At 45.7% G+C, this 23,126-nt stretch overlaps 1 protein-coding gene across 8 annotated transcripts in view; it reads left to right on the top strand.

The window, feature by feature from the left end:
* Window positions 1–19,401, top strand: part of SORD (sorbitol dehydrogenase) — a 30,975-nt gene extending 11,574 nt beyond the window's left edge. For 5 of the 8 annotated variants that reach the window (XM_081514523.1, XM_081514527.1, XM_081514526.1 and 2 more), the window contains 8 exons: window positions 1,285–1,366; window positions 2,428–2,592; window positions 4,467–4,626; window positions 8,710–8,828; window positions 11,849–11,914; window positions 12,851–13,026; window positions 16,845–16,966; window positions 17,917–19,401. In XM_081514523.1, coding sequence (XP_081370649.1) covers window positions 2,442–2,592; window positions 4,467–4,626; window positions 8,710–8,828; window positions 11,849–11,914; window positions 12,851–13,026; window positions 16,845–16,966; window positions 17,917–18,082 — 960 coding nt within the window. In that variant the 5' untranslated portion in view covers window positions 1,285–1,366; window positions 2,428–2,441 and the 3' untranslated portion in view covers window positions 18,083–19,401. The remainder of the gene's footprint in view (window positions 1–1,284; window positions 1,367–2,427; window positions 2,593–4,466; window positions 4,627–8,709; window positions 8,829–11,848; window positions 11,915–12,850; window positions 13,027–16,844; window positions 16,967–17,916) is intronic. The other 3 variants (XM_081514521.1, XM_081514525.1, XM_081514522.1) reach the window with 1 other exon arrangement.
* The last annotated feature ends 3,725 nt before the right edge of the window (window positions 19,402–23,126 follow it).

Below are 23,126 nucleotides of genomic sequence, written 5' to 3'. Positions count from 1 at the left end.
GGAGTTTTGTTACTCAAAGGTCAGTTGGGTTACTGATTTATAGCAATAAGAAGACAGATAATAGCTGTTTCTATCAGTGTTAAGTAAGTAATGTATATTTAAGGCCCAAGTGTATCTACCGAGATATGATATTCCGAGAAGTGAAAGGGCACTTCATTGTGTTCTGAAAAGTTGGTGTGGATTCCAGAGGTGGCAAAAAAAAGAAAAGAAAAGAAAAGGGTTGTTCTGGACCCAAAGGGGCCTTTTCAGTTTCTCTCTCTGACGCAGCATTCTGCTCTCACTTTCTTATCCCTTGCCACCCTTGAGTTGAAAAGGGAAATGATGGTAAATTTCAGCTAGTGTTCCAGCATCTCAAGAGAGGAAACTCTGAGATAATTTTCACGACTCAAATGACTTTTCCCTACCTTTGGTCTCAGGATGTGCCCTGCCACTTCCTTCTCTGTTCACCAAGGACGAGGAAGTTCTACGGAGCCACACCTGGGGGATCTCCCGTGGTTTGTGAGAAGGGCAGCGTGTAAGACATCCGAGTGCGGAGCAGAGCTCCGGTCTCTTTGTCTTTCTAGGGCAGAGCTTTTTCTCAGGGAGATACTTTGTAATGTGGTAAACTCAGTCACACTAGGCCAGTAATCCTTTAGGATTTATTTCAGCAAAGGGGCTCAGTTCAATCATTATTTTAAACTTGGAAAACTGACAACAACAATATCACCAAATCTCGCTATATTCAAACCTGTGAAGGAGAAATGCCAGTTGAAATCTTTGGATGGTTTAAATTAAAGCTGCACTTTTGAACAAAACAACAAGCATGAAGAACTCAGCCTGATAGCACACAAAGTATTGCCAAGCCTGAATTGTACCAACCTCCTTCTCACGATAGATAAGAATCAGGCATGCATGCTCAGTTGCTAAGTTGTATTGGACTGTTTGCAACCCCACGGACTGTAGCCCACCAGGCTCCTCTGTCCATGGGATTTCCCAGGCAAGAATACTGGAATGGGTTGCCATTTCCTATTCCAGGGGATCTCCCCAGCCCAGAGATCAGACCCACATCTGCATCTCCTACATTGGCAGGCGGGTTCTTTATCACTGAGACACCACTGGGAAGCTCAAGAATCAAGCATAGCATATTAATTGTCTGGAAACAGTTATCTCCTCAAAATCAGGTTTTTTTTTTTCCTCTTAGGTGGTTGACACACTTCTTTCTACTAATATCTTTTATTTGGTGTATTAGAGTTCTCCAGGGAAATAGAACTGAGAGACATTATTATTTATATTTATTTATATTAGATTTATTATATAGAGAGAAACAGAGAGAGAGGAGCTGCCTAGTCTGAAATCGGTAGGGATAACCAACAGGCTGAAAATTCAGGTAAGTCTTAAGGAGAATTCCATCTCCTTCAGGAAACCTCAGACTTTTTTAAGGCCTTCACATTATGGAGGATAATCTGCTGTTCTCAAAATACACTGGTTTAAATGTTTGTTTTATTAAAGTATTATATAATTTACACATAGCATTATATTAGCTTCAGGTAAACATGATGATTTGATATCTGTATATACTGTGAAGTGATCACCACAATGTCTAGTTAACATCTCTCATTGCAAATAGCTATTGTACAGTTTTTTTCTTGTGATGAGAACTTTTAAGATCTGTTCTCTTAGCAACTTTGAAATATGCAACACGGTATTATTAATATAATCACCGTTCTGTACATTACCTCCCCATGACTTATTAATATTTATTTTATAAGGAGAAGTTTGTTCCCTTTGACCCCCTTTGCCCATTTCACCCACCTTCCACTCCTTGCCTCTCGCAACCACCAATCCATCTTCTGTATCTGTGAGCTTGGTAGGTTTTTGTTTTGTTTTGGTTTTAGATTCTGCATATAAGTGATATCATATGGTATTTGTTTTTCTCTGACTTATTTCACTTAGCATAATGCCCTCAAGGTCCATCCATGTTGTTAGAAATGGCAAGATTTCCTTTTTAATGGCCGAATAATATTCCATTGTATATATAATGCCGCATTTTCTTTGTCCATTGCTCCATCAGTGGACACTTAGATTGTTTCTATAACTTGACTATTGTAAATAATACTGCAGTGAACATGGATGTGCTTAAATGTTAATCACATCTAAAAAGTAACTTCACAGCAACATTGAGCATTTGACCAAACAGCTGGGCACCATAGCCAAGCCAAGCTGATGCATAGAATTAGCCCTCGTATGCAGTTATTTTGCTGTTTGGAAGCTTTCTTGCCTTGTAAGACTTAGTCAAGCTGCTTTTTAGCTTGTTTTCCTCTGTGATCTAAGTTTTATACCTGACCTTGAAACCAAACCCTCTCATTTGTCCAGAGGAAAAACACCTTGGAGAGATAGAGGGGTCTTTCCCTTCCTAACTTGTTTTCTCCTTCTCCTTGCTCTTATCAGAGGTGCTTCTGAAGATGCATTCTGTTGGAATCTGTGGCTCAGATGTCCATTACTGGCAGCATGGTCGAATTGGAGATTTTGTTGTGAAAAAGCCAATGGTGCTGGGGCATGAAGCTTCAGGAACAGTCGTAAAAGTGGGATCATTGGTCAGGCACCTACAACCAGGTGAGCAAAGCCCTTTAGCCAATGGATTTGTTTATTCATTCAGCACACATATTTCTGTGTGATTTTTCAGGGCCAGGCCCTCTGGTAAACACTGGGGACACAGCAGTGAACAAGACACTCTCAGTCTCTACATGCTTGGATCTTACACAGGGGAGGGCAACTGGGACAGACAGTTAATTAATCAAAATTGTGTTGAGGGCAGCAGAAGAGAATACAGGGTGCGATCAGTATATACTACTCTCCAGAACCCTGGCTCATCTGAGGAAGGGACAGTTAATTCAACACCTGAAGACAAGTAAGAAATAAGCCAGGTAAAGGGGAGGGGAAGATGTTGCAGCCACAGGAACCACAGACTATCTCTTCATGCTGAGAACCACAGCCTTCCGTGCAGCATTGATTTTATCAGATGGCTTGGAAACCATCAATATTTTTTTGTTGCTGTAGTTTAGTCACTAAGTCATATCTGACTTTGCGACCCCATGGACTGTAGCCCATCAGGCTCCTGTGTCCATGGGTTTTTCCAGACGAGAACACTGGAGTGAGTTGTCATTTCCTTCTTCAGGGGATCTTCTTGACCCAGGGATCGAGTCCAAGTCTACTTGGCAGGTAGATTCTTTATCACTGAGCTACCTGGGAATTTGCTTAATTCAGGGAAGAATTCTCAGCTATGACAGATTGCGATGTTCCCCAACGCAGTGAATTAAATCCAAGCTTTCTTGGAATAGCCAGCTATGGCTTTAACCTTCTTTTCCTAATGAGACCACCTCATAGCCTGGAAATGACAGATTCTCTCTGGGAAGGAGAGAGTTCTCAGGAGGTGCCATCCTGTGTCAGTTACAAGGCCCTCTGAGCCTGGCTGCACCAGGAGGGATCCACTAGCTCTGAAGAACCTAGGTACGTGTCTGCATTTTGTCATCATCTAAATTTTACCTTAACAAGAAACCATAAACAAGTATTGAACTATAGTTATGATATGCAAGCTGCAGTATAATGATATGAAGCTGAGTGATATGTACTTGTATGTGCAGCCTACTTTGAAATGCATTCGAAAAGAAGGTGGATTGATGGGTGAAAGAGAGAGAGATAGACAGGATGGATATGTGATAAAGTGAATGTAGCTAAATGTTAATTGAAGAAACAAGTAGAGAACTTCTGGGTGTTCATCATGCAGTTCTTTCAACTTTGCTGTATGTTTTTCAACTCATGGGATAAGTCTCATGACTTTGTTATATGTTTGAAATTTTTCATACTAAGAAGATAGAAGAGCCAGCCTAAGGCTGGGTTTCGAAGTGGACGTAGTGAGACGTGGAATGGAGGTACAGTAGAGCCGGCCTTTCACAAGCCTTAGTGTTACTCTGATATACAGAGTCTGAAGCCTCTGTGGGTCATTTGCCTTAGTGGTTCTACTAACCAGGAATCAGTTATTGTCTAGGAGACTGAACATAAGATGTGCCGTCTTTATGGCTCCTGTCAGCATATTATCAAAACAGGTGAAGAAAAAAACTCTGCAAATTCCACTAGCTACTTCTTTTGCAGCAGTTTGAGATGGGAACAAAACCTGGTTTGTTGGGACTAGTTATGTTTCCTAAGCTGGGAAGTGGCTATGGAACTGGAGGACTTATCCCATGAGTCGAGAAAAGGGCAGGCAGGCCAAACCACCCTGTGGAGAAGTGGACTGGTCGTGTTCTTTCAGAGTGTGTATGCTGCATTTGGTATTTCCTTTGGAGACACTAACAGTCCGGGCTTTCCTGGACTACCCTGGGTCCCCAGTGGGGAGGGAGACTCATTTGGCCAGATCCCCCTGCTGGCATCCACCTATGAGCACGGGACTCTTAACAGCATCTCTGCCCCTCTGTTTGTTTGTTTTCCTCCAGGTGATCGTGTTGCCATCGAGCCTGGTGCTCCTCGAGAAACTGATGAATTCTGCAAGATTGGCCGATACAATCTGTCACCTACCATCTTCTTCTGCGCCACGCCCCCCGATGATGGGAGCCTCTGCCGGTTCTACAAGCACAATGCCCACTTCTGCTACAAGTCAGTGCCCAGGGCCCAGCCACGGCACCTGGGACCTCTTCCCTGATGTTTGTTTGGTGTTCTTTCTTCTAGTTTCCTGTAGTGGTTTCTTCCTTCTTTTCCACGCATAATTCCAGACATTAAGCATTCTCTCGGCAGGCCTGCCTTTCTTGGATGCACTGAAGACAGGTCACCTGACTAGGGCTAGGACTGACCCTCAGCACTTAGATTTAGTTGTTCACTCTAACCTTCCCTCGAGTAGAGCAATAATAGAAAATCATTGCTGAAATCAGTGACTCCTCTCCAGCCATCTTGGAGGTAACTTATTGTGAGTGTCCTCCGTTATTGGTTTCCGCTGCAGCTATAACAAAGATATCTTGTAACAGTAGGAACCTTAACAACAACAATGACAGCAACAACCAGGGTTTACTGTGGCATGGAGCCACAGGGCATGAGCTTTGGGACCCTGGATCCACTCACTCCTAGTGAGTGACTTTGTAGAAATGAACTTAACCTTCTTCACTTCAGTCTCTTTAACTACCTGGAGTTTAAATGCGACCATGCATGTAAAGACACAATGATTGTTATTACCTGCCTGGCCTTGTGCTGTTAAGTTCTCTGTATGGCTTATTTGACTTCCATAAGAGTGATGGTGAGGTGGGCCCCAGGATTATGTGAGAATTAGCAGAGACAGGAGAAGGCTGATTAGCTTGGACCCAGAACAGAACCAGAAGTCCAGACAGGGTGGCTGTGATTCTCAGGCTCTTGCCCTGTCCTCACTATCCTAGCTCAGCCTTCAAAGTGATTGGGGAACTTGTGACTGGCAGAAACAGAGTGCTATACCTTCTGCATGGGCCCGGCCATGGGGCTGTGGGATGCTGGTGTGCTACTTTCCTTTTCAACCGGCCAGGCGTGTTCTCCACACCCCAGCCTGGCCCCAGCGGTGGCTCTTTTGGCCAAGGTGGGGCTTGTCCAGTGGAGGCCAGGCACTCGTCACAGGGGCAGTCTGACAGATCTGAGTTTTCTAGTGCCTACTGGAAGCCTTGAGAGGAGTCTCAGGCCAGGGAGCTCATGATGAGTTTAAGTTGGCACTCGAGGAGGGAGCAAGTTACAAGGACAGAGTCTGCCTTTGAGCAAGTGGTTCCTAAACCAGCCCACCTTTCCTGGGCCCTTCCCAAGTCAAGGTGCCCAACAAGTTTTTTGTGGAAGACAGAAGAGCATAGTGATAAAGCTTGAGACTAACCGCTGATCTCTCCTATTTGCCAACTGTATGACCTTGAGCAAGTTAAACTTTGTAATCTCAATCTTCTAGATGGTAAAATGGAAATAATAGCGTTGATACGATGAAATACATAGAATTAATGCATTTTAGTGCATCAATTCAATGGGAAAAGCATATCAGGTACTCAACACGAGGCCTGGCACATAATAGGAGCTCATTAAACAGTGCCATGACTGCATCTTAGCTGTGGCCTTATGTCTGGGGGATGGTACCAGGATAGGCCTTTAAAGGAGCCTTCCACTGGGAATGGGGAGCAGGGGTTGTAGGGAGAGGTGGGGAAGGAAGTGTCCTAGTTGGCAATGGCAATGAGAGGGCTGTGTAGGGCCTCCAGGGGACACACTACCCCCACTTCTCTTCCTCTCCAAGGGTACTTTGTGTCTGTGTCCCCAGCCTAGCCCTGGGTCCACACCCTCTTCTCTTGTTTCTCTTTGTGAGGATTTGCACACCACCACAGCGTCTTTATTTTCCTACCCACCTTATTTTCTATCTTCCTGCTTCCCCTTGGCTTCTTGATCATTCTTTAACCTTTGCCTATTCCATGAATCCCACTGTGAAAACCACCAAGTTGCCTTGTCATTTTCTGGTGTTTCAGTTCAGTTCAGTCGCTCAGTCATGTCCGACTCTTTGCAACCCCATGGACTGCAGCACGCCAGGCTTCCCTGTCCATCATCAACTCCCAGAGTTTATTCAAACTCACGTCCATTGAGTCAGTGATGCCATCCAACCACCTCATTCTCTGTCGTTCCCTTCTCCTCCCGTCTTCAATCCTTCCCAGCATCAGGGTCTTTTCCAATGAGTCAGCTCTTCACATCAGGTGGCCAAAGTATTGGAGTTTCAGCTTCAACATCAGTCCTTCCAATGAATATTCAGGACTGATTTTCTTTAGGATGGACTGGTTGGATCTTCTTGCAGTCCAAGGGACTCTCAAGAGTCTTCTCCAACACCACAGTTCAAAAGCATCAATTCTTTGGCACTCAGCTTTCTTTATAGTCCAGCTCTCACATCCATACATGTCTACTGGAGAAACCATAGCCTTGACTAGACGGACCTTTGTTGGCAAAGTAATGTCTCTCCTTTTTAATATGCTGTCTAGGTTGGTCATAACTTTTCTTCAAAGGAGCAAGCATCTTTTAATTTCATGGCTTCAGTCAGTTCCGCTTCTGTAGAATAAAAAACAAAGCCTGCCCTGGAATTCCCTGGCAGTCCAGTGGTTAGGCTTTCACTGCTGAGGGCTTGGGTTTAATCCCTGTTCACGGCCAGTGGCTTAGTGGGTAAAGAATCCACCTGCAATGCAACAGACACAGGAGACTCAGATTCAGTCCCTGGGTCTGAAAGATCCCCTGGAGGAGGAAATGGCAACCCCTCCAATATTCTTACCTGAAAAATCTTATGGACAGAGGAGCCTGGTAGACTACAGTCCATGGGGTTGCAAAGAATCAGACACGACTGAGCGACTAAGAATGCATGGGGAACCAAGATCCTGAAAGCTGCCAAAAAAAGAAAAAAACAACAAAGCCTGCCCTTCCTGCCTGACAAGGTCATGCTGAGGATTAAATGAGATAATGGAGAAGAAAGCTCTCTAATCTGTAAAGCATTATGCAAATATTTGCTGTCTTCATCAGTGGTATCGTGAAAAGGGTCAAGATGCCAGTAGACAGGGAAGTGAAAGCCAAGAACCCAGTGGCGAAGGTGACACAGCATTTAATCTGCTATGTGGAGACAGGCCCTTTCCCATCTTAACCAGTCCAGAGACAGCTAGGCAGCTGCTGCTAGCGCATGTGGTTCTTTTGGAGCGTGTAATATGGGGGACAACGTACAGAGTGATGTCAGCTTCTAATCACTGTTTTGCAAAGCTGCTGATAGTCTGGGTTGTTTGCTAAAATGAAACCAGAAAGGCTATAAGTTTGAGAAGCAGATGAAATGCTGGGATGTGGTTAAGTTAAACCCTTGTGAAATGAACTTTTCATTTATTAAAGACAGCTACACCGCACCTTATCTTGGATGGCATTTTCAGAGGGAGGCAGTATGATATGGGTTCTGGAATCAGACGTACCTGGCTTCCAATTTAAACCCTATAAGATTCTCAGTATTCCCTGATTTTGAACTTTTGGAGCAAGTCATTCACTCCTCCAAGGCTTGCTTTCTTTGTCTGTAAAGTGGGAATGATGATGTCTACCATAGAACTATTCTGAGGATTTACAAGAGTGAGTATCTGTAAATTGCTTAGCACTTTTGCTCAGCATATAAATTATTTTTTTTTTTATAGTTAAAAAATCTTTTTTTTTTTTTATATACATTTATTTATTTTAGTTGGGGGCTAATTACTTTACAATATTGTAATAGTTTTTGCCATACATTGACATGAATCAGCCATGGGTTTACATGTGTTCCCCTTCCTGGACCCCCCCACCCACCTCCCTCCCCATCCCATCCTTCTGGATCATCCCATTGCCCTGGCCCTGAGCCCTTGTCACATGCATCGAACATGGAATGGTGTTCTGTTTCACATATGATAATATACATGTTTCAATGCTATTCTCCCAGAACGTCCCACCCTCACCTTCTCCCTCAGAGTCCATAAAATTGTTCCATGCATCTGTGTCTCTTATTCTGTCTCGCATATAGGGTTATCGTTACCATCTTTCAAATTCCATATATATGCATTAGTATACTGTATTGTTGTTTTTCTTTCTGGCTTACTTCACTCTGTATAATGGGCTCCAGTTTCATCCATCTCAGCATATAAATTAAAGCTCAGTAAATGTTAGCTATTGTTATTATTGTTAACCTAAAGGGACTGAGTATGTTGAATGACTCCTCAGGCTTCCTGACAATGTCACCTTTGAGGAAGGGGCCCTGATCGAGCCACTGTCTGTTGGGATCCATGCCTGCCGGCGAGCTGGAGTCACCCTGGGGAACAAGGTCCTTGTGTGTGGAGCTGGTAAGAAACATATCACTGTGGTTATGAGTTCATTAAAGGGGAATATGAGACCCCTCTGCCCATCTCATCCCCCATCCAAGGGCTGAAATTGATTCTCGAATCTCTCTGCTTAGGGAAGATTACAGTGTGCCATTCCTTCAGTGACAAGCCCTGTGCTAAATAAATATCTGCAGGCAAGGTAGCTAACTAATGTTATTTCCTAGGCAACATAACTCATTTGTTCACTTTAAACAATGCAATTTGGAATATTTTTCAACCCTTGACAGGAAACTAAGGAAATATTTTGGGGATTGAAGGGAAGGGTATCTTTTGGAGCTTTCAGATCATCCTAGAGAACTGGTCTCCTGGTCTTTCAAGAATGGGATGGCTACTACTTAGGACCAGCAGGAGTGAGTCCCAGCCCATGAGGAGCCAGCACTCTGCCCACATAGGCTTACAGCTAGCTCCTTCTTCCTCCTCTGCTTCCACCCAGCTGAACAAACCTGGCAACCTCAGATTGAATCATCTAGGCTTCTAACTGCTTCAGGTGACCCAGACAACATGCTTCACTCCTTGTGGATGTGATCTGGTGTACACTTCTTTTTTTAATTGAGATTTAACTGATGTATAACATTCTATTAGTCTCAGGTATATAATATAATGATTTTGATATTTGCATATATTGCAAAATGATCACCACAATAAGTCTAGTCAACATCTGTCACCACATATAGTAATAAAAATTTTTTCTCATGAGAACATTAAGATCTGTTCTTTTAACAGCTTTCATATATGCAATACAGTATTATTAAGTATAGTCACCATGCTGTACATTCGATAACCAGGACTTACTTATTTTGTAACTAAAAGTTTGTACCTTTTGACCCTCTTCATCCATCTCCCCACTGCCACCTTTACCTCTGGCAATCCAGTCTAGTCTCTATAACTATGAGCTCAGGGTTTTTATGGCTGAATAATATTCCACTGTGTGTGTGTACACCACATTTTCTCTGTCTGTTGAACACTTAGATGGTTTCCATGTCTTGGCTATTGTAAATAATGTTGCAGTGATTATGCCAGTGGAGATATATTTTGAGTTAGTGCTTTTGTTATCTTTGGATAAAATTCTACTTCTGAGCAGAAGTAGAATTGTCAGATCACATGGAAGTTCTATTTTTAATTTTTAATTTAATCTCCATACTGTTTTCCATAGTGTCTGGACCAGTTTACATTCCCAACCAACAAGTGCATAAGGTTTTCCTTTTCTCCATATCCTCCCTGACACCTGTTAGTTGTTGTGTTTTTGATAAAAGCCATGCTGACAGGTGTGCAGTGATATCTCTTTGTAATATTGATTTGAATTTCTCTGATTATTGATGTTGAACATCTTTTCATGTTTATGTTGCCCATCTGTATATATTCTTTGGAAACATGTCTAGTCATATTCTCTGCCCATTTTTAAATTGGATTGTTTTTCTGCTGTTAAGTTGGGTAAGTTCTTTATATTTTTGGAGGTTAATACCCGTATCAAATATATGATTTGCAAATATTTTTCTCCTACTCAACAAGTTGCTGTTTTCATTTAGTTGATGTTTCCTTTGTTATGCAGAAGCTTTTTAGTTTGATATAGTCCCAGTTGTTTATTTTTTATTTTCATTTTTTTTGCCACACCATGCAGCTTGCAGGATCTTAATTCCCTGATCAAAGACTGAACCTGGGCCCTTGGCAGTGAAAACGTGGATCCTAACCACTAGACTGCCATGGAATTCCCCACTTGTTTATTTTTGCTTTTAATTGCCATTGTTTTTGCTGTCAAATTCAAAAACTCATCAAGACTGATGTCAAGGAACTCACTACCTATGTTTTCTTCTAGGAGTTCTAGGGTTTCAGGTCTTATGTTCAAGTCATTAATCCATTTTGAGTTAATCCTCATACACTTAGTGACTGATTTTCTTTGGCAGGGCCAAATAAGTGACTGCAGGGCTTCCTGTGAGGGGTGATGGGTGTAGAACAGACTTGCCTCGATGAGCCAGCAGACTGTAAGATTCAGGTGACAGGTTTTTTTCTTTTTAATCTGCAAAAGTAATACATTTTTCCTTAGAAAAAGAAATTAAATTATCCATACCATGCCTACACACATGTGAACAAACACACAAGAAAATTCACTGATAGTGCCATCAGCCTGAGAGGACCATTGGTAAGAATTTGGTGTAGAATCTTTCAGATTTGTTTTACCTACTCTTTAAAAAAACATTAATGTTTTGTGAACATTTTTCTATGTCAATAGGTAAGTGTTAGATGACATATATATATATACATTTTTTTTTCTTTTTTTTTTTGCCACACCACATGGCTTGTGGGATCTTAGGTTGTTGACTAGTGATCAAACCCATGCCATTGGCAGAGAAAGCACAGAGTCCTAACAGTTGGACCTCCAGGGAATTCCTCTTTTTAATAGCTGTATAGTATCCTGCTATAGTTTACTTAACCCATTTGTTGGCTATTTCCCAGTGTTTTGCTTTCTGGGTGAACTCACTAACTCACTTTTGGAATGTCCAAAAAGCAGATCCTCAAAGGTATTCTGCATAACTTTGTGGTCTAGTTTTTGTGTTAAAACCATCTAGCACACCGATAAAATGGGGAAGCAGGTGGTCTTTGGGCTGATTCTTAGGCACCCAAACAATCCTGGAGCTTCCTGAGCAACTGGGTCAACCTAGGACACCCTGACAAGGGGTCTTCAGAAGGCACCTTAAAGGATACGTCTCACCTTGGGGAGTCATGAGGGGTTCTGAAAAGGTGGGTGGGGGGCAAAGAGAACATGAGCCCAGCACTGGCAGCAGATTCCAGGTAGAGAACAAGCACTCATGTGTTCATTTACTCATGCACTCAACAAACAGTTGGTAAGGTCTCACTGTACGTCAGGGACTGGGGCAGAGATGCTAGAGGGCCACAGAAGATACAGTTCCTGTCCCTGGCCTGGACAAGGGGGAAGGCTGGTATTTGATATTTCACAATTGTCTCCTATTTCCTCTGTTATTCAGGGCCAATTGGACTGGTCAGTTTGCTTGCAGCCAAGGCAATGGGTGCCGCTCAAGTGGTGGTGACTGGTAAGTTTTTCTTAAGAAAACCACTGATAAGGTTTTCTTCTTTCTAAATCTCCTTAAGGTGGGAGCAGCTGGGCCTACAGTTTTGAGGCAGGGGCATGAGACCTGTTTCCTTCCTGGAGTACTGGGTTTTTAGAGAGGCTCCTGCCTTTTCTTCTGGATTCCAGGGGATGACCAAGTCAGGGCTCAGGAGGAGACTCTTTTGAAGCTTCCGGGAGAGGGTGGCTGCTGCAGAGAAGAGAACCTGGCTCTTTATATGTGAACCTCAGATACTTATACTGCCCATTTGGTCCTAAGAAGAGACTCAGCCCTTGTTTGACCAAGCTCAGAGGGTGTGTGTGTGTGTGTGTGTGTGTGATGTGAAGGTAGTCGGGTGCGTAATATGTTTATAAGAGGATGTTTATGTGTGAGATATGTGATATAAAGGAGAGACATGAGTGTGTATGTATGAGGAGAGGTTATCTGACAGCATGTGTGGGTATGTGAGTGTAGAGCGGTGTGGTATATACTGAAGCTGTGTGTATGTATGTGGAGAAGGCATCTGTGAGAGAGTGTGTATGTATGTGTGTAACGTATCTGAGAGTGTATGGATGAACGTGTAGAGTTGTGTGCTGTATGGGATGTTGTGGATATTTGAAGGGAATGGGATGCAGAAGGGTGTCACTGCGTGTTTTGTGAGAGAAGGTAAGAGAGTGTATGTGTGTAGCTGTGGAGAGCTATGTGGTAGGTATGGGGGTATATGGGGATATAGAAGGGTGTGCATGTTTGAGAAATTATCAAGAGATTGTGTATGAGGGTGTGTGTTCAGAGAGTGTGTGTGTTGGGCTCGGCCACACCACTACACAGAGCTTCCTTGCCATCAGAATCTGCATCTTCATTTTTGCACCTTAATCCACCGTCCAGTTTCTTAGTTTGAAAGAAACTTTTGTTCAACTTTAGATCTGTCAGCCTCTCGGTTGTCTAAAGCCAAGGAAGTTGGTGCTGATTTCATCCTCCAGATCTCCAACGAGAGCCCTCAAGAAATAGCCAAGAAAGTGGAAGGCCTGCTGGGCAGCAAGCCAGAAGTCACTATTGAGTGCACAGGGGTGGAGACCTCCATCCAGGCCGGCATCTACGTGAGTAGGGATAAAGTGAAAGTGTTAAGTCAGTCATGTCCGACTCTTTGCGACCCAATGGACTGCAGCCCACCAGGCTCCTCTGTCCATGGGATTTCCCAGGCAAGAATACTGGAGTGGGTTGCCTTCCCTTCTCCAGGGACTCTTCCTGACCCAGGGATCGAACCCAGGTCTGCTGCATTGCAGACAGCTTCTTTACCATTTGAGCCATCAGGGCCCAGTAGGAATAAGGGTAGCTGAAGCTGGTGGGCAGCTTCGGGTAAGCAGCCCAGGGTGGTGAACCAGTAGAAGGCTTACTTGGATCAGACTTCTTCACTGATTTGCTATGTGTACCCCGCTCCCCTGCACCCCCTGCAAAACAAAATTAGGTAATCCCTTGTTATCTGCTTTCTTATCTCTCTTATGAAGGTAATGACACTTCCGTAACATCCTCATTGGGTCATTGTAATGTTCAAACTAGGCCACAGATACACGTGGGCCTTCAAAGATGCTAAGTGACTCATACCTTTAGGATAGGATTTTACCAAGTAGTGCTCTTGGTGAAAAAAAAGAAAGAAAATCAGTAGGAGGAACAGGGAACCATGCCTTAGATGAGTGTGGGAAATCCCTATCTTGTTTTATTGAGGAAACCTGCAGTCTTTAGGTCATTGATACAAGGTGATGGCCACTAATTCAGTTAGTCACAAAGGTGAGGTGAGTTTTTAGGGTCACAGTTGTCTTCTGCTGTCCTTTCCCAGAACTAGGAACAAATAAGCTGCCAATACCTGACCCACCCCTTAGCAACCCACCAGTAATTTATGGGATGTTGGAAGGGGAGAGGCAGGGAGGAGTAGCAATGAGGAAAAGAAAGAATAAGAGCTCGGCTCTGCGCTCCACCATGCACCGTGTTCTTGGCTGTGTGCTTTATAGACACGGTCCTAATCTGCGTCATAGCCCTAACAGTGAGTTCTCATTTTACACGTTTTACACTGGATTACACTACTCCAATGTAAACATTTTATGATGAGAGAGGCCCAGGGACTTGCCTGGTTACACTACTCCAATGCCTGGGCTTTCCTTGCTCCATCCGGCTGCTCCAGAGGGGAAGAGATTGAGGGGCCAGGAGCCAGCTCTGGGGTGGAAGGGGCTGGGCTGGGGAGAATGGCGACAGCTCCCACCCCTGGGCACTCCTGTCCTGTCCCCCAGCCTGCTTTCTCACAATAGCACGTGCCTCTGCCCTTCCTTCTGAGTCACACTGAGTCACGCACAAGGGACTTTCCACCATACAAGACATTTGGGAAAAGCTGATCCCTCAAGCTGTGTGGCACGGCCCTTGAGCCTGGCACCCAAGAAGAGCTGCCTTCCCCTCTTCCTACCAAGATGCCTGTGACCCCGGGGTGTCAGGGAAGCAACGGGAGAGGGAGGAGCAGGTGCCATTTTTGCCTTGACCTGTGTCAGCCGGAATCGACCAGCTCTCAGCTCCACTGTTGGAGATGGTCAGCGTCACCATGTGGGAAGGAGCTAAGAGAAACCAAAATCCAGCAGACATTGAGCCTATGTGTTACCGGTGGAGCCATGTCGACCTATGGCACATCTTGGGTTCCTGCCATATGCCTGGTTTTGTGCCAGACACCTTGAGGGCTTGACCAGTAAGGTGTGTCTGCTGTTTTTGAGTCATTGACAAGTCAGTGACCCCCCTACTCAACAGAGAGGCAGTAAAAGATATGGCTTCATAGGGCAAGGCCTTCCTTCCTCTGTGCCCTGCCTGGAGGGCATCTGAGGACAGTTGGCATCTCCAGTTGTTGGTGATGGGCACCCAGCTGCCAGGCTACCTAAGGTGGATGTGGAGGTAATAAATGTGACACAAGGAAGGGCCTTTTGAAGCCTTAAGCCGGTGCATGTCCTGAGTCGGGAGTGGAGCCATCAAGCATGACAGGTGCTGCCGAATGCTACAGCTCACTCTGCCAGTGGGCCGGGTAGGTGAAGGCACCTTATGAACATACCTGAGAGTCAATTTTCTGCCGTGTTGTGTCTGGATAATATTTATAAGGAGACCTAGCAAATGGTTGTGGTAGAATTGACGTTATCTCCTTGTTGTGAAAGTCACACCCACAAAGCAAGGGCCTGAGCATTCCTTTGCCTGTGGTCAGTAAGCTACTGGCCTCCTGGCAGCTTGTGATGACCCGGTCAGTGGCGCTCCTCTCCCTTCTTACCAGGGAGAGAGGACATGCTGAGTGGACAGCAGGTTTCCTGGGAAGTTTCTCAGTGTACTCTGTGGCTCACTCACAAATCTGAACCCCTCCCCTCCAGTGAGGACAGCAACATTTTCCAGTCGTGAGATACCCTTTCCTAGGCTGACAGTGTTTGTATGTCACAGGTGGTCTGTAAGTGACTGCTCCTCAATTAAAACCAAAAATGAGCTAAGCGTTGAGCCCATCCTAGTGCCAGCCTCTGTGACTGTTACCTTATCAGCCCTGCTATGGGAAGGCATCATGCTATTCTTACACATGAGGAAACCATGGCTGACAGCACCATCTCGGGGCCCACAGCTCAAAAGTACAAATGCCAGGAGTCACCCCTATACTGCAGGCTTCTCTCCAGGACGTATCCTTCCCCTTGGAGACAAGCTGTGATGTGTGCTGTCTTAAATCTCTGTGGTTAGCACTTAGAATGGCCCCCAGTAAGTGCTTTCTACTTATTGTTAGCTGTAATAAAAACTTAGCAGGAGCAAATTGTCCATTTTTCTGTCTCTCACTACACTGAGCACAATGATCCTCCCAAATTTCTGGAGCAGGCTCAGCACTCATGTAAAGTTATGTGGAGGTTGTCAGGGGAAATTTTACTCTCCTGCCCACTCCAAAGAGGAAATTGATGACTCCATTATGACTTATACCATTGAGGTAAATGTCCCTGGAACAAAAATTTCTAATTGCCAGCATTCACGTATGAGGCAGTTTTTATCTTTTAAAGCATCTTAATTAATTATTTATTGGCCATGCAGCTTTTGGGATCTTTTAATTCCCCCACCAGGGATCAAACCTGTGCCCCCTGCAGTGGTAGCTGGGAGTCTTAACCATTGGACCACCAAGGAAGCCCCTAAGGCAGCTGCTGAACCACAGAATTCCTATAGCATAGCCCTCCCCATTGGTATAGTGCTTGGTAGTTGGCCGTCCCTTAGAAATTTGACCCTCTGTCTTATGGGTGAGCACTCTGGAGGAGGAAGTGGCTGACACTGACATCTGGTACTAAGTAAAGCTTTGAAAGATGCTCAGAGGCTGCTGAAGGGTCAGCCTTGGTTGCAGGGGAGATCCTCATTGCTCTCTGGAGAACCTTTGCTGTTTTCTGGAGTGCTGTGGGCAGCAGGAGATGCTCCCACTGTGCCTCCACTGGTAAAATGCATTCAGGACCTTTAAAGGAGACCGTGTTCACTCTGCTGCTGTGTTGAGTTTGGTTAACATGCTGAAGAGTTCAGCTGTATAAAAAGAATCAAACTCGCTGAAATTTCTGGATATTTACCTATTTTTATGGCAACAGTGGGCTTTCCACATGGTGCTAGTGATAAAGAACCCGCCTGCCAGTGCAGGAGACATAAGAGACACAGGTTCGATTCCTGAATTGGAAAGATCCCCTGGAGGAGGGCATGGCAACCCACCCCAGTACCCTTGCCTAGAGAATCCCATGGACTGAGGTGCCTGGCAGGCTGTAGTCCATGGGGTCGCAAAGAGTCAGACATGACTGAAGCGACTTAGCATGCATGCATCCACATGGCAACAGGGCTACTGTGAGTAGAGTCTGTATTTTCTCATTTTCTTAGTTTTCTGTCCTTACCTCTTCTTCAGGCCACTCGTTCTGGTGGGACCCTGGTGCTGGTGGGGCTGGGCTCTGAGATGACCAGCGTGCCCCTCGTGCACGCAGCCATCAGGGAGGTGGACATCAAGGGCGTGTTTCGATACTGCAATACGTGAGTATGTTGTGGGTGAACCAGGGTGGCGAGCGGCCAGCAAGTCCAGGGGAGGCCCTCCACGGCCTCTGGGACCAAGAGGCTCTGCCTATTTATTCATGAGAGGCACTCCCTGGCGGCATTGAGAGCCATGCGATATGATAAGGCTCCAAAGAGAGAGCATTCACTTGTGGTTAAAGACAGGAGGGCAGCATTGACAGGTCTGTAGGGAGAGAGGGAGGGAGATTGTGAGGCATGCTCTTCTTGAATGTCTGCCCCTCATCGCCCAGGCATTCTCTTGTCCGTTTCTAAGTGGCCAGATCTCCATCTTCCCTCTTTAAAGAGAAGAAGGAGAGAAATGAGGACAACCACAAGAACTCAAGTTCCTTGGTTCCCACTCCCAGTCCCCAGGTCCCACCCTGGGAAGTGACAGGGTCTTAATAAATGCCAATGTATGTTTTGTGGCTCCATCCTCTCCCTGCTGGGGAACTCTGTCCGGGACCATCTTCCCCACCAGTGATCATTTCTCCCATTTTAGAGTTTGTACCCGTCCCCTCAACAGAGTGCTGTTTTTTCCAGTAAACTCTGCCAAATGAGCTGCTACAGGGTGTGATTGGATCATCCTGGGCTGCCGCCCTGAGGCTATCTGCCTTTTCACAGCAGCTTACATATGCCTTAGGCCTTCATTCCAGAGAAATTCTAGGCTTCATGGCAGACATTGCATTTGGAAACAGACTCTGTACTCCTGAATTACAAGTCATAAGATTGTTTCCACCCATTGTTGGCCTGTAGAACTGACTTGCAGAACCACAAAGCTACAAATAAATGTGGCCCCCCCCCCGACCTCAAAAAAAAAAACAAACACCCAAAAAAACAAATAAGTGTGGCCAAGCTGATCTTGTGCTTGGTAGTTTTGGGGCCCTCCCTCTTTCCTCCTGAAGGTTGAGTGTAATGCTTGTGATTTTTTCCAGATGGCCGATGGCGATTTCAATGCTTGCATCCAAGTCTGTGAATGTAAAGCCCTTGGTCACCCATCGGTTTCCTCTGGAGAAAGCTCTGGAGGCCTTTGAAACATCCAAAAAGGGTTTGGGGTTGAAAGTCATGATCAAGTGTGACCCCAACGACCAGAATCCATGATGTGAATTGAGCTCTGTCGTTGTCCCCACTCTCAGCATGTTGGGGTTCAGTAGTTGACTGGGAGTGGTGGAAGTTTCTTTTGAGTAGTTAAAATAATGAAAATAATTCATTGTAAACAGAGAGCCTTATGCTGGGGAGTTGTTGGGCCTTAAAAACACAAGTAAGGAGAATTTGGGGGAACCTGTAGTCAGGATGAACTCTTTATGCTGATCAAAGTTCAAGTAGAGCAGAGCTTGGCAGGCAGGTGCTGGGAACTCCCCTTCTTCCTGGAGTGCCTGGAAGTTGAATAAGGAAAAAAATCTGCCCATTGAATTCTTGCTTCTAGTGTGACTGTGGCCAGATGGGGGATGGTAGCTCAGGTAAGAAGAGACCATTTACAACTTTATCAAGACTTAAGTGGCCCAGAACCTGATTTTCACAAAAATCTGCAGCTCCTGGTTGAGGGTGAAAGGTTGTGAACAATTTTACTTCAGAGCACAGTGCCACTCCCTCGACACAAGGGCTGTTTGGTTTGATGACAAAAGGAGAATAAGGGACTCACTTTCCTGGATCTAGGACATATAAAAATCAAACAAATAAAACTGCAATCTCATGTGAAATCAAACCAGCTTGTATTCCTTAAATGTAGAAATAGACAAGGAACTTTGCAACACTGCTTGAAGAATTGCCTCTTCAGATCCTGAGAATTCTGTGTGACTTATTTTGCAAGGTGAAGAATCACCTTCCCAACGTGCCCCACCTGCACCCTTTTGCACATTTGGAGGCAGCCACTGCAGGCTCCTTTGTTACTAGGCAACCAGGAGGTGCCTACCTAAGGACAGCCACTGGGAGTCCTCATGGAAGAGCTTAAATCGTTTCAGACCAGCCCAGGAGAGTTTGGGCAGTACACCTGTCTTACCCCACAGGATTAGCATGCCCTTCTAGGCTCAAAGCTCACTAATGATTACTAGACAATTTGTTTAGTTCCAGTCTTTATGAGCAGGAATCTTTTTCCCTCCTCAGAGCCAATTAAGGGTCTTGGTACCTTTCTGTCTGTTTGAGTGATAGCTCCGAGTTTGTCTGTTTTAATTATGGGATTTTCCTGGGTAAGATTGGGGTCTAAATCACACCATGCCGTTTGTGACTTTGAGGTTACTGGTCACGAATGAAGATACAGTAGCTGGGACATGATTTGGGCTGCAGTCCTACTCCTCAGTTCAGCTAGGGTTGGCGGGTGAGTTTGAAGAGGTTCTGGTTTTCTTGTGACCATGGAAGGCTGTAACCAGTGCCTGGAGTTCCTCAAACTGATTTGGCTAATAAATTCTGCTTGTAGTACGTGACTGCTGCCCCCATTTGTGGCCCTGTTTGGGGAGAAATTGACTTTGGTTACCCATTTCACCGAAGGAAACATCTAGGGGTTTTGGGAGTAACTCATTTTCTGCATCAAGTACAATTTTCATTGACTGTTGAAAACTTAATCTAATCCTCACTTCAGTTCAGTTCAGTCACTCAGTCGTGTCCGACTCTTTGAGACCCCATGAATCACAGCACTCCAGGCCTCCCTGTCCATCACCAACTCCTGGAGTTTACTCAAATCCATGTCCATCGAGTCGGTGATGCCATCCAACCATCTCATCCTCTGCCATCCCCTTCTCCTCCTGCCCCCAATCCTTCCCAGCATTAGGGTCTTTTCCAGTGAGTCAGCTCTTCGCATGAGGTGGCCAAAGTATTGGAGTTTCAGCTTCAACATCAGTCCTTCCAATGAACACCCAGGACTGATCTCCTTTAGGATGGACTAGTTGGATCTCCTTGCAGTCCAAGGGACTCGCAAGAGTCTTTTCCAACACCACAGTTCAAAAGCATCAATTCTTCGGCGCTCAGCTTTCTTCACCGTCCAACTCTCACAGCAAGCCAAATATAATTATTTTACAACTAAGGAAATAGAGAAATCAAGCAATTTGCTTGAGATCTCACACTGCTTTTCGTTTCTCGTGTTATCTTTGGAGGGTGGAATCTTGCGTTTACACACAGCACACGCACACACTCAGGAGCCACCCCACTTCCTTCCCTAAGTCCTGTTTAGGTAGGGCCAAACTTGCTGGCTCCCTTCTCTTAAAACTCTTTCCAGCTCAGTGATCCCGGACATTCTTGAATGTGAGCTGAGAAAGACTCTTCCCTTTCTAGATGGAAGTCTTCTAATAGAAATACTCCTAAAGGAGGTGGACTCACTATGTTAAGTTCACAAGTAGCCACTCTTCCTCTGATTGTGTTTTGGTGGAGGGAGGAAGCCACTGAACCTGAAAAGGACTTAGGAGTTGCAGTGGGGACTCCTGGAAAAGTAGGGCCACCAAGGACAAAAACATATGGCTCACTTCACAACGGTGATGGGGCTAGATCTTCTATGTTAAGGTCTTGGAGCCTCTACTCCCTGGTCTGTTAAATGGGCTTCCTGATACCTCCCTGTGGGCAGTTTCAAGGAGTGAATGGGCTGATTGAAAACAGTTCAGGAAACACTTTCCATTTCCAAATTCCCCCAGAGCTCTACCTACTGTGATGTTTCACAGTTTCCCAAGCAGGGGCGGAGAGCATGGTTGGTGGGAGAGGAAGTGGTATGGGATGAGGGGCCAGCGAGTCCTCCAGGTGGCGAGAGGACCCAAGTCGGTGAACTGAGCTGGGGCTGGGGCTCCTTCTCTGCAGCCTTATTAGGATGTTCCCTCCACTGTTTGGAAGGGGTTGCAGGAAGCCCAGAAATTCAGTTCTCCTGCCATCTTCCCTAAATATTTAATAAATATTGATTCAGTGAATCAGTTCCGGAAACAAGGATATGAATTCCCCACGAGCTCCCCAAACTTGGGTGGCCTTGCCGGCCTCTGTGTGCTCTGTCAGTGGTGTGTGGCACCAGTTAATACTGAGGACCCCACCCAGCCGGCACTCCCAACTTGGGTGGATAGCTGAGAAGAAGGACCCTGCCAGCAGGTTAAAGGGTGCAAGGGGGAGGCTGCCTCCTGGACCTCAAAGGAGAGGGGGACACAGCTCCAACCACTTCCTCTTGCCATCCACATTTGGCTACAGTGGATGCTGTCATAAGTCACTTCTGGATCCCCAGTCCCTGGGTGTCAGGCCATCCCAGTCTCACTTCTGTGTAGCACAGTTCTGCCTCTTCCTTCCTGGTTCCTATCTTTCTCCCACTGGGAGAGCAAAGGAGTCTCATGGGAACTTGGTTGGACCAGAGGTTAAGAGTTGGGGGGAGAGACAGAATTTACTGGATATTTGCCTTTTCCCAGAACTGTCCTCTGCACACAATATCAATCTGGGCTTGAAGTACCGAAGCCAATAGCCAATATACAGGACCCACATGCCTGGGTAACAGGCAGGTCTCCAACTTCACTGTCGCATCCACACACCGAGGTCACCGAGGTCCTTGAGGGCTCAGGGAGGGCAGCAGTGAGGCGGCCTGGCTGGGAGCTCATCACCCGAGGGGAGCGTCTGTCAGGCAACAGCAGAGGCCCTCTGGTGCAGCCACTGCCATCCTGAAGCAGCACGGTCGCACTCCCACGGCCTTCCTCTCTCTCTCCTGACAGTCCTCTCTACTTAAAGCATTGGCTGAGTGAGACCCTGAGTTCTTTCCTTGGGCACCTAGAAGTGGTACAGGATGCATGCAAGATGTTCCTGCCAAAAGATCTTTCAGTGGATCTTATCATCAGCGGGAGCTTCTTGAAGGTGATGTGTTGGAGAGAAGCCTCTGTCCTCTAGGGTCTTGCACCCATCAGGCCTACAAGAGGCAGCTTGTTGTGAAGGACTTGGTGCAAGAGTCCTGGGTTGTATCTAATCCCAGGCCTGCAGCTAACTCACTGTGTGACTTTCCAAGTCACTTTCCCAATTCAGGCCTTTGTTTCCTCCATTGTTAATGGAAGGGTTGCACTGGATGATCTTAAGGTCTCTTTGAGTGCTGATATTTTACAGGGTTCCCATCATCCAGAGGCCCTGTGGAGTAAGGACCCCTTTAGGGGTGTCCCTCAGGCTCTAGCTGTGAGTGCTCTTCTTGGGTTTCAGTTCCAGTCTTGTCTGTATGTTAATGAGTGGCTGGAGGGAGGAGAGAGGAGCTGTCTGTAGGAACACCCAAGTTCTTGGCATCACCTTATTCTACTCCTTAGCCTCAGGCTCTCAGGTGTGATCCTGAGGTGGAGGTTGCAGGCCCAGAGCTGGCCCTGGGGAGGTGTGGCCCCATCATTGACTTCTCTGTGTGTTGGCAGAGGCACAGCCTGGCTGTGGTTCTCCATGTAAGACCCCCAGGAGGGGGAGCCTGATGTGGTACTTGGTTCCCTTGCTTAATGGGGAGAGCCTCTGCAATTGTAGTTATCCTCCCATTTGTGGGTCATCCACTGGGGGATGTGAGACTTAACTATACTGCCCCTCCTACTTGTCTTGTTGTGAGTCCTTTATTCCCTATTTGGCTGTGCTGGGTCTTCATTGCTGACATGTGGGCTTTCTTCAGTTGTGGTGCAAGGACTTCTCATCGCAGTGTGCAGGCTTCTCTAGTTGATGATTGAGAGCTCTAGAGTACCTGGGCTCTCCAGCTGTGGTGCGCAGGCCTAGCTGCCCTGTGGCATGTGGAATCTCAGTTCCCTGACCAGGGACCAAACCTATGTCCCTTGAATTGGAAGACAGACCCCCAACTACTGGGCCACCAGGGAAGTCCTGTGATTCCTTCTTTATATCTTTAGTTGTAGATCTTTTCCGCTAGTTTTCATGTCTTTCTCATTAATAATTTGCTCTGTAAATAAGTGTAATTTTGGTATGCCTGTGGGAGAAAGTGAGCTCAGGGTCTTCCTACTCCACCATCTTGGCCATTCCCTTAACTGTGTTACACATCATCATTCTATATCACCATATCCCATCATATGGATGTACCATTATTTATAAAGCAAATCACAGTGGTTTGGATATATGGATACTCTGCAGGGTTTCGAGCTTATGATAAAGTTTCAATGACTATCCTTGTACATGCATTTTTGTACTTCTAACTTACTCTTGCCTGAAGTTGTATTTTAGAATGACAATAGCT

Source organism: Giraffa tippelskirchi, chromosome 7, assembly GCF_054371585.1.
Source record: "Giraffa tippelskirchi isolate mGirTip1 chromosome 7, T2T-mGirTip1v1.2.pri, whole genome shotgun sequence".
In the NCBI taxonomy this organism is placed as follows: Eukaryota; Metazoa; Chordata; class Mammalia; order Artiodactyla; family Giraffidae; genus Giraffa; species Giraffa tippelskirchi.
The sequence above is the reverse complement of the archived record's forward strand: the minus strand, read 5'-3'. Positions and strand labels throughout refer to the sequence as shown.